This window comes from Chiloscyllium plagiosum, chromosome 13 (assembly GCF_004010195.1).
Source record: "Chiloscyllium plagiosum isolate BGI_BamShark_2017 chromosome 13, ASM401019v2, whole genome shotgun sequence".
Taxonomy (NCBI): Eukaryota; Metazoa; Chordata; class Chondrichthyes; order Orectolobiformes; family Hemiscylliidae; genus Chiloscyllium; species Chiloscyllium plagiosum.
The window spans coordinates 79853139-79865042 of NC_057722.1; the positions used below are offsets into that span (position 1 = coordinate 79853139).

At 44.2% G+C, this 11904-nt stretch overlaps 1 protein-coding gene across 1 annotated transcript in view; it reads left to right on the forward strand.

The window, feature by feature from the left end:
- Nucleotides 1-2218: 2218 nt before the first annotated feature.
- rasa2 (RAS p21 protein activator 2) overlaps nucleotides 2219-11904 on the forward strand; it is a 197450-nt gene continuing 187764 nt past the window's right edge. Inside the window, exon 1 of the mRNA XM_043702829.1 lies at nucleotides 2219-2444. Coding sequence (XP_043558764.1) covers nucleotides 2390-2444 — 55 coding nt within the window. The 5' untranslated portion in view covers nucleotides 2219-2389. The remainder of the gene's footprint in view (nucleotides 2445-11904) is intronic.

Here is an 11904-nt window from a genome sequence, read left to right on the forward strand (position 1 = left end):
AGATTGAAGCTTAATGTATTATGGTCACTACTTCCCAATGGCTCCTTCACTTCGAGGTCTCTGACCAATTCTGGTTCGTTACACAATACCAGATCCAGAATTGCCTTCTCCCTGGTCGGCTCCAGCACCAGTTGCTCTAAGAATCCATCTCTGAGGTACTCCACAAAGTCTCTTTCTTGAGGCCCCATACCAACCTGATTCTCCCAGTCTACCTGCATGTTAAAATCCCCCATAACAACTGTAGTGACAGTTAAAGCCAGATATTAACATTTCCTCAGTTTCTTCATCCCTGCATAAGGCCAAAGTAGAATATCTCGTGCTAATGTACATTTTGGGCAGAATCAACGTTAATCAAAAGACAAAGAATGTATTTTTGTTCAATATAATGTGTTCCTAGTTCAATTGTTTCTAAATTAAAAATGGCAAAACTGTTTATTGAAGCTACCTTACATTGTTATCACTCCAGAAAATGAAAGGTAATAATTCAAAAGTAAAACTATACTTTGAATACATTTCCAAATAAAAATTGGTAACAACTGCTGCTGGGAATAGGAATTAACTAATGTATGGATGGATCAAGGAGTGGCATTTTAGTATTTGACAGACCGATTGAACATTTTTTTGTCTGAATTATAAGTGTTACCTTATCCTTTCTACAGAGAGTAATTTGATCAGAGTATTCGAGAAGATTTATAGCTCAGGTTGTGGATGAGGTTGTTGACTTGCTTGCTGAGCTGTTATGTTTGTTCGCAGACGTTCCAACATCATTCTAGGTAACATCATCAGTGCTCTTCCGGTGAAGCACAGGTGCATTGATGATGTTACCTAGAATGGTGACGAATCGTCTGCAAACAAACTTACCAGCTCAGCAAGCAAGTCAATAACCTCACAAATTTTTATGTATGTGGAGAAAATGGAAGAATGTTGCAGAATAAAAACTGGTTGTATAGTCTTGCCCATCCAAGTTGTTTTCCATCCATATTCTTATTTATCAGAGATCATGTATTTAACTTTGTTATAAACACGATGTTTCACCTTAGTTGATTTCCATCCTCTCTTGCATCATCAAGGCTCGTGAGACAGCATTTTTCACACCTACAAACACCGCCAAGTCGAAGGGCAGCAGATACATGGGAAACGATCGTGACTTGGAAATATATTGCCATTGCTTCAGTGTCAAGAGTCAAAATCCTTGAATTCCCTCTTTCATGGCATTGTGGGTCAACCTGCAGTGCATGGATTGCAGCAGTTCACGAAGACAGGTCTTCTCAAGGGGCAATTATGGATGGGCAATAAATGCTGGCACAGCCAGTGATGTGCAAGTCCCACAAATAAAAAGCAAGATCAGAAATTCCAGTGTTGGGCGACTGTCTGTGCGGATTTTACACATTCTTCCTTTGACTGCCTGGATTTGCTCCAGATGTTCCAGTTTCCTTCCACAATCCAAAGATATGCAAGTTAGATGGATTGTCTGTGCTAAATTGCCCATAGTGTTCACAGATGTGTAGGTTAAGTGCATTGGTCCATAGGATAGAGGAATAGTTCTGGGTGAGATACTGTTCGGAGGTTCAGTATGGATTTGTTGCGCCAAAAGACCTGTTTCCATAACCAAAAGAGAAAACGCTGGAAAATCTCAGCAGGTGTGGTAGCATGCTATTTTCCAGCATTTTCTCTTTTGGTTTCAGATTCCAGCATCCGCAGTAATTTGCTTTTTTTAGACCTGTTTCCATACCGTATTGTTCTATGAGAAACTTTTCCTGAAACAGCAAAGATTTTGCGACGTGATCTTTAAATGAAGTAATCATCACAGCAAATATGTCCAATCCAGCCCAAAGAATCTTAGAATATTAAGAGCTCAGAAGAAGGCCATTCAGCCCATCGTGTCTCTACACATTTTCTACAATAACTTGTCAGTTCGTGCCCTGATTTCCAAATTCTCACGTTCTGATGGTTGGATAATGAAGAAGGAAAATCAGCTCTGTATGCACCTCAACTGAGTCAGGTTGCCTTTTAGAGAGACTCAGTCTCTATATTTTGGAGTCAGTTTTAGAACAAACGACGACGCCTCGCGCTCAAATCCCGCACGAGGACAGGCGCTCGCACACGCACAACCACGCCTGAAACACGCATGCGCACACTGACTGCCTCCCCCCCCGGGCCCGGGGAGACGGAGATGTATACGCACTTCCGCCCAAAGGTGTGGGATGAGCGCACCGATGCGCATGTGCATGCGCGGCCTGACTGGTCCCACCCCTAATGGGAGCCGGACGGAAGGGTACGCGCAGGCGCGGTCTGCGCTCCACCTGCCCCCCACCCCCCCCCTTCCTAGTGGCCGTCGACGGATGTGAGGGATGCAAGATGTACAGTAGGCGAGGGCCGGCGGCGAGACATGGCGGAAGAAGATAAAGCGGTTCGCATCTTACAGAGCCTGAGGGGCAAAATCTGTGAGTGCTGTTTGATTGCTCTCCCTCTCTCTTTTACCATTCCCTTTCGGCCTGTTGCGTCTCCTTCTACCCGGGCTGTTGCCCTCGGCCCGGCCTGTGGGGAGGCCGGGGCGCCGGCTTCTGGAGGTGAGGCACCGGCCGGGGAAGGGGAGAACCTCTCGGCTCAGGGTGGGCCGTCTCCCTATCTCCCTCCCTCAAACGCACGGGATGCTCGGTGAGACTTGTGAGGTGGCCCCTACTCTTGATCTTTTTGTCGCGGTTGAAGTTTAAAGAGTGCGTGTTGCTCCCGGGGCTTTCGGAGTTCTGATCTTGAACCACATTGCCTGTAACCCCCAGAGTATCTGCAGTCCTCACTTTTTCCTAAGAATAGGAGACCCCGGGCATCTCGAGAATTACCAGAGTAAACCTGATGATCTGAAATTCCGGTATAACTCCGTTTGAATGTCTTGAATTAAATCGGTTTGATACCCGAGTGTCAGTATCGTTTTGTAAATAATACAACTGAGACCTGAGCTGACCCATGTCCTTTCAGTGTTCTTTCTGTGGGGCAATAGTAGTAGAATAAACTTCTTTCGGTGTTTTATGTCCTCGTAAAATTAAAGTTGAGGTATAGATTAGATTAGATTAGATTACAGTGTGGAAACAGGCCCTTCGGCCCAACAAGTCCACACCGACCCGCCGAAACGAAACCCACCCATACCCCTACATTTACCCCTTACCTAACACTACGGGCAATTTAGTATGGCCAACTCACCTAACCCTGCACATCTTTGGATGGTGGGAGGAAACCGGAGCACCCGGAGGAAACCCATGCAGACACGGGGAGAACATGCAAACTCCACACAGTCAGTCGCCTGAGGCGGGAATTGAACCCGGGTCTCTGGCGCTGTGAGGCAGCAGTGCTAACCACTGTGCCACCGTGCCGCCCACCGTTGCAGTCAGTAATGGTTTTTTTAATGTTTTGACATCGTATGCATAAAAAACCGAACACTAAATTAGCACACAAAAAAATGACCATGTAATATCGAAAGTATAGATTTTTGGGATATTTAACATTTTTAAAATGGCCAATTTTTATTTGTCCAGTGTAATATATTTATTTTTCATGCTCGCAATTAGTATTGATCCTAACATTGTTGTCTAGTGTATATTGCAGCAATCTGGTTATTATACTCAAATTGATAGTAACTTTTTGTAATTTATCAGTGCAGATTAAAGCGCTTTTCTGTGTGCGATTGGTATAACTGTTTCCTCCTATTGTTGTCAATACACTTTTTATGATCTGTTTTCCTTTCGATTTATGTAAGTGTCCATTCCTTGCTCATGACCATTCTTATTTATCGTCAAGCTAGTCACAACGTAAAGTTTCACTGGTTCTGATGGTAGTCACAAGTTAAAATGTGTTTGTGAAGTTAACTCTTTTTGCTGTGCAACTGTAGTGTTATTTTAAGCCAGTCTATTGCTGTGAGCAAAGATTTGTGAATGTGCTAATGCTTTTGGCATGCTTGAATTTGTTGTCATAGAGTCTTAGCGATGTACAGTACGAAAACAGACTCTTTGGTCCAACTCGTCCACGCTGACCAAATATTCGATCCTAATTTAGTCTCATTTTGCAGCAATTAGCCTTATCTCTCTAAACCCTTCCTATTCATACAACCATTCAGATGCTTTTAAATGCTGTAATTGGATCAGCCTCCACCACTTCCTCTGGCAGCTCATTCCATACATGCTCCACCCTCAGGTTGGTGTTCCCCAAAAGGAAACCCTGGATGAATCATGACATCTAGAACCTGCTAAAAACCAGGTGTGAGGCCTTCAGATCAGGAGACCCACTCAAATAGAAGGAATGTTATGGTTCTGCTCGCCGAACTGGGAATTTGTGTTGCAGACGTTTCGTCCCCTGTCTAGGTGACATCCTCAGTGCTTGGGAGCCTCCTGTGAAGCGCTCCTGTGATCTTTCCTCCGGCATTTGTAGTGGTTTGAATCTGCCGCTTCCGGTTGTCAGTTCCAGCTGTCCGCTGCAGTGGTTGATATTCAATCAATAAGCACATTGACCTGGACCTGGACCCAATATATCGACCACTGCAGCGGACAGCTGGAACTGACAACCGGAAGCGGCAGATTCAAACCACTACAAATGCCGGAGGAAAGATCACAGAAGCGCTTCACAGGAGGCTCCCAAGCACTGAGGATGTCACCTAGACAGGGGACGAAATGTCTGCAACACAAATTCCCAGCTTGGCGAACAGAACCACAACAACGAGCACCCGAGCTACAAATCTTCTCCCAAACTTTGAAATAGAAGGAATCCAAGTATGACCTTCGCATAGCCATTAAGACAGCCAAGGACCAATACTGATCCAAACAGATACCTGGCGACTATGGACTGAATGACATCACAGGTTCTAAAAAGAGAAAGTGCAAGATAGCAGATGATGACACGTCCCTCCCAGATTGTCTGAACACCTTCTATGCTCGCTTTGAGCAGAATTTCAGCAGAGAGGTAACACCTATTCCGACGAGGTCCTGACAAACATATCCCAATAGTCACTGCATCAGAAGTCAGATCAGTTTTCCTTCGTATGAATCCAAGGAAAGTGATGGGACCAGAGGGAGTACCAAGCGTAGATCAACTGGCAGAGAACTTCTCGGACATCTTCAACCTCTCCCTGCAGCAGGCCACTGTCCCTGCTTGTTTCAAGAGACCAACATCATCCCAGTGCCTAAGAAGGCTCATGCAGCATGTCTCAATGACTACCACCCAGTGGCCCTAACTTTGGTCATGAAGTGTTTTGAAAAGCTGGTTATGGCATTAATCAACTCTAGCCACCCCACTACTCTTGACCTACTGCAATTTGCCTATCGGACAACTGATCCACCTCAGATGCCATATTACCTGCCCTTCACTCATCCCTATAACATGTTGACACCAAGAACAGCTACATAAGAGTCCTATTCATTGACTACAGTTCAGCCTTCAGCACAATTATCCCCTCGAGGCTGATTGATTGATTACTAAACTTAGTGATCTCGGACTAAGCCCCCACTCTCTGCAACTGGATCCTCAGTTTCCTGACCCACAGGCCACAATCAGTGAAGATTGGGGGCAATATTTCATCGTTACTAATGCTCAACGCTGGAACCCCCCAGAAGTGTGTACTCAGCCCCCTACTGTACTCACTGTATACCCATGACTGCGTCGCCAATTTCAGACTAATGCCATTTACAAGTTTGCTGATGACACCACCATGGTCGGTCGAATCTCAGATGGTGACGAAACAAAGTACAGACGGGAGGTAAGACCTAGAAGAATGGTACACGGAGAACAACCTAGCTCTGAATTCCGGCAAAACCAAGGAACTAATTGACTTTCCGCGGGATGCTGCTTGTGCCCCCTCTACACATTAACAGCACAAAGGTGGAACGAGTAGAGATTGTCAAGCTCCTGTGAATGGTCATCCACAACAAGCTTTCTTGGACTCTTCATGTGGATGCAGTGGTTACAAAGGCCCAACGAAGTCCCTTCTTCCTCAGGCAGCTGAGGAAATTTGGCATGACGACGAATACCCTTGCCAACTTTTATAGGTGTGCCATTGAGAGCATTCTGGATGTATCACTATCTGGATTGGCAACTGTACCATTCAAGATTGAAGATGGTTACAAAGAGTGGTGAACTCGGCCCAGGCAATCACAAAGGCCAATCTCCCATCTATAGAATCCATCTACCAGGCCCGCTGTCAAGGAAAGGCTGCCAGCATTCTCAAAGATCCATCCCACCCTTTCAATGATTTTCTACAACCTCTACCATCGGGGAGAAGGTACAGAAGCCTGAACACACCCACCAGCCGGTTTCAAAACAGTTTCTACCCTACTGTTGTCAGAATACTGAATGGACTTCAAACTCTTTAACGTTTGTCTGTACCTGTGTTTTTGCAGCTGTTTACCTATTATTTACTATCTATACTACTTAACTCTGTGATCTGCCTATATTACTTGCAAGACAAACCTTTTCTCTGTGCCTCTGTACACATAACAATAAATTTAAATTCAAAAGTTGCCTCTCAGGTTCCCTTATCTTTCCCTCTCATCCTAAAGCTATACCCTCTACGTCTGGACACATCCCCCGGGAAAAGACCTTGTCTATTTAATCCTTACCATACCCCTCATGATTTTATAAACCTGTATAGGGTCACCCCTCAGCCTCTGCTCCTGGGAAAACAGCCCCGGCCTATTCAGCCTCTTGATATTGCTCAAATCCTCCAACCCTGGCAACATCCTTAAATCTTTTCTGAACCCTTTCAAATTTCACAACATCCTTCCGATAGGAAGGAGACCAGAATTGCAGACGATATTCCAGAAGTGGTCTAACCATGTCTTGTTCAGCCGCAACGTGACCTCCCAACTCTTGTACTCAATACTCTGACCAATAAAGGAAAACATCCCAAATGCCTTCTTCACTATCCTATCTACCAGTGACTATACTTTCAAGGAACGATGCACCTGCACTCCATGGTCTCTTTGTTCAGTAACACACTATAGGTTCTTATCACTAAGTGTGTAAGTCCTGCTCTGATTTGCTTTTCCAAAATGCAGCACCTTACATTTATCGAAATTAATTAAACTCCACCTGCCACTCAAATTGGCTTGTTCTCCATGTATTCCATGAGATCTAACCTTGCTAACCAGTCTTCCATGAGGAACCTTGTCGAATGCCTTACTGAAGTTCGTATCGATCACTTCTACCACTCTGCTCTCAATCCTCTTTGTTACTCAGTCAAGTTTGTGAGACATGATTTCCCACGCACAAAGCCATGTGACTATCCCTTATCAGTCCTTGCCTTTCCAAATACATGTACATCCTGTCCCTCAGGATTCCCTCCAACAACTTGCCCACCACCGATGTAAAGCTCACCGGTGTATAGTTCCCTGGCTTTTCCTTACCACGTTTCTGAAACAGTGGCACCACGTTAGCCAACCTCCAGTCTTCCAGCACCTCAACTGTGACTCTACTCCCCTATGAATCTGCACTCCAAAGTCTTTGTTCAGTAACACTCCCCGTGGACTTTATAAGTCCTGCGAAGATTTGCTGCCCAAAATGCAGCACCATGCATTTATCTAAATTAAACTCCATTTGCCATTCTTCAGCCCATTGGCATCTGATCAAGATCCTGTTGTAATCTGAGCTAATCTCTTTTGCTGTCCACTACACCTCCAATCTTGTTGTCATCTGCAAACTTACTAACTATACCTCTTGTGCTCACATCCAAACCTTTTATGTAAATGATGATAAGTAGTGGACTCAGCACTGATCCTTGTGGCACATCACTGGTCACAGGCCTCCAGTCTGAAAAACAACCCTCCACCACCACTACCACCGTCTTCTACTTTTGAGCCACTTCTGTATCCAAATGGCTAGTTTTCCCTGTTTTCAGTCTCCCATGGGGAACCTTGTCGTATTTCCCCCATGTAGTCTACTTCTCTTTTCCTGGCCTCAATTGATATTTATCATTATAACCAATCGAGTATTTCCAGATTCCCGGCTTTAACAATCTCACTTTCTGACCAGCTTTAATGCAAACGAATGTGTAAAGTAAAGAAAAAAAATTACATTTCTGTTCTACCTTCAATGATCTCATGAACTCTCATGATTAACTACTAATGATTTATTTCTGGTATAATTGCTGGCGTATGGAAAATTAGTCAGCCAATCTGTGCACAGCAAGATCTCTCGCTTGAAAGAATTGGTTGATTTATTATGAAGTTAGTTGAGTGATGAATATTGACCAGAACCTTAGGGAAACTCCTCTTGATGATATGATCCAGAAATCAGGATTAGTTTTCTCTTGTTTGCTGATGGCACTGAACGTTACTTCACCATCCACCTCGACCTCTCAGTTCCAAGTTATTGGATTTGTTATTTGACTTAATTAGGGATGATGGAGTATAGTGGTAAAACAGTGAGGCTAGTCATCCAGAAATCCAGCCTAATATCCTGGGCTAACAGTTAACAGCCCATCATAACAACTCAATTCAAAATCTGGAATAAAAGCTGGTTTCACGAATGACCGTTCTTTGCAAGTTGCTTCATAGGTAGACAGGGTGGTAAAGAAGACTTTTGGCATGCTCGATTTGGAGATGCTGGTGTTGTACACCCCAGTCCAAAGTTAAAAATCTCACGACACCAGGTTATAGTCCAACAGGTTTAAATGGAAGCACTAGCTTTCAGAGCGCTGCTCCTTCATCAGGTGGTGCTTCCAATTAAACCTATTGGACTATAACCTGGTATCGTGTGATTTTTAATTTTGTCATGCTTGCTTTATTGCTCAGACCTTTTGAGTAAAGGAGTTGGGATGTCATGTTGCTGTTGGACAGGATGTTGGTAAGGCCACTCTTGGAGTACTGTGTACAGTTCTTGTCACCCTGCTAAAGGAAGAATATTATTAAATTGGAGAGGATGCAGAAAAGATGTACAAGATTGTTACCGGGACTGGAGAGTTTGCGTTATAAGGAGGGGGGCTGGAAAGCTGCAGCTTTTCTTCATTGGAGTGTAGTAGATTAAGGGGTGACCTTATAGAGATTTATAAAATCATGAATGCAGAGATAAGGTGAACAGGAAGGGTCTTTGCCCAATGGTGGGGCTAGTTCAAAACTAGAGGGCATATTTTTACAGTGAGAGGAGTGGGTTTTTAAGTGTGTTCCATATGTGAAATGAACTGCCAGAGGAAGTGGTAGATGCAGGTACAGTTACAACATTTAGACCATAGGACTTGGGAGTAGAAATTAGGCCATTCAGCCCATCGAGTCTGCTCTGCCTTCAATCGTAGCTGATAAGTTTCTCAACCCCATTCACGTGCTTTTTCCCCTTAACCTTTGATCCCCTGGCTTTACTTCCACTCCTATGTCTTATGGTCTTATACTCAAAAATCAATCTATCTATCTCAGTCTTAAACCTACTCAAAGACCTGGCCTCCGCAGCCTTTTGTGGCAATGAATTCCATAGATTCACCACTCACTGGCTGAAGAAGTCTCTCCTGATCTACGTTCTAAAGATCTTACCCTTAACTCCAAGGCTATTCCCTCTGCTCCTAGTCTCCTACCAATGGAAACATCTTCCCAACGTCCACTTTGACCAGGCCATGTAGTATTCTGTATGTTTCAATTAGACACAACCTCCTCCTTCTAAACTCCATCGAGTATAGACAGAGTCCTCGAACATTCTTCTTCATAAGCTTTTCATTCCTGGGACCATTCTTGTGAGCCTCCTCTGACCATGCTCCAGGACTAGTACATCCTTCAAGATATGGGGCCCAAAACTGTGCACAATACTTGAATTGTGGTCTGACTAGAGTCTTATATAGCCTCAGAAGTACATCCCTGCTTTCATATTTAAATCCTCTCAAGATAAATACCATCACTGCATTTGCCTTCCTAACTACTGACTCAACCTGCAAGTTTACTTTGAGAGAATCTTGAACGTGAACTCCCAAGTCTCTTTGCACTTCAGACATCTGATTTTTTTTTCCCCCATTTAGAAAATAGTCCATGCCTCTATTCTTCCTACCAAAGTGCATGACCTCACAATTTCCCATGTTGTACTTCATCTGCCACTTCTCTGTACACTCTCCCACCCTTGGCCAAATCCTTCTGCAGCCTCCCTGCTTCCTCAATGCTACCTGTCCCTCCACCTATCTTTGTATCATCTGCAAACTTAGCCAGAATGCCCTCACTTCCTTCATCTAGATTTTTAATGTATGAAATGAAAAGTTGTGGCCCCAACACTGACCCTTGTGGAACACTACTTGTCACCAGCTGCCGTGCTGTGAAGGGCCCTTTTATCCCCACTCTGCGTTCTGCCAGAGAGCCAAGCTTCTGTCCATGCTTGCACCTTGCCTCTTACACCATGGGCCCTTACCTTAAGCAGCCTCCTGTGTGGCACCTTGTTAAATGCCTTCTTGAAGTTCAGGTAGAAAACATGCATTGGCTCTCCTTGGTCTAACCTGCTCATTACTTCCTCAAAAGTTTCTAGCAAATTTGTTAGGCAGGACCTCCCCTTGACTAAACCATGTTGAGTTTGCCCTATTTTACTATACACTTCCAAATATTCCAAAATCTCATGCTTCATAATGAATTCCAGGATCTTACCTACAACTGAGGTTAGGTTAATCAGTCTGTAATTTTCTGTCTTTTGCCTTACTCCCTTTTTAAACAAGCATGTCATGTAAACGACTTTCCAGTCCTCTGGGACCCTCCTTGGTTCTAGTGATTTCTGAAAGATTGCCACTGATGCTTCTGCTGTCTCTTCAGCTGTCTCTCTTAGAACTCTGGGGTGTAGTCCATCTGGTCCAGGTTATTTATCCACCTTCAGGCCATTGAGTTTTTCTAGCACCTTCTCCTTGTTGATGGCTAGCATACTTAGCTCCGACCCCTCCCTCACGTGAAGCTTTGGGATATTACTCGTGGTTTCCGCTGTGAAGACTGACACAAAATAATTACTCAATTCCTCAGCCATTTCCTTGTTTCCCACGCCTATCTCTCCGTTGTCATTTTCCAGCAGCCCAGTATTCACTTTTGCCTCGTTTTGCCATTTACACATCTAAAGAAACTCTTAGTTGTTCTTTGTATTACTGGCTAGCTTACCCTCATTCAGCCATTCGAGCCTGCTCTGCCATTCAGTGTGCTCATGGCTAATCGTCCAAATCAATACTTTGTTCCTGTTTCTCCCCCATACCATTTGATCCATTTGGCCTTAAGAATGATATGTAATTCCTTGAAAAATATTTGGTGTTTTGTCTCAATTGCTTTCAGTGGCACAGAATTCCACAGGCTCACCGCGCTCTCGATAAACAAATTTCTTCTCATCACGGTCCTCAATGGCTGACCTCATATCCTTAAACTGTGACTCCTGGCTCTGGACTTCAAGATCATCAGGAATATTCTTCCTGCATTTATACTGTCCAGTCCTCCTTCATTCTTTTCAATTCTAGTCAATATTGTCCTAATTGATCCAGTCTCTCTTCGTATGTCAGTGCTACCATCCCCAGAAATCAGTCCGGTATACGTTTGTTGCACTCCCTTCGTAGCCAGAGCATCCCTCTTAAGGTAAAGAGGCCTGAACTTCATATGTTGCTCCAGATATGGTCTCACTGAGGCCGTGTACCAATGCAGCAAAATGTTTGCTCCTGTGCTCAAATCCCCTTACAATGAGGGCCAAAATACAACTTCCTGTCTTCACCACTAGCTGCATCTGCATACTTACTTTCAGGGACCGGAGTACAAGGCCACCCAGGTCTCATTGCATCTCCCACTTTCTCAGTCTGTTGCCATTTGGATAATTGTCTGCTGCCTGTTTTTACTACCCAAGTGGGTAACCTCATTTATCCACTTTTTACTTCACTTTCCACATCTTTTGCCAATCACTCAACTTGTCCAATCATACCGAAGCATCCACGTATCCTCGTCA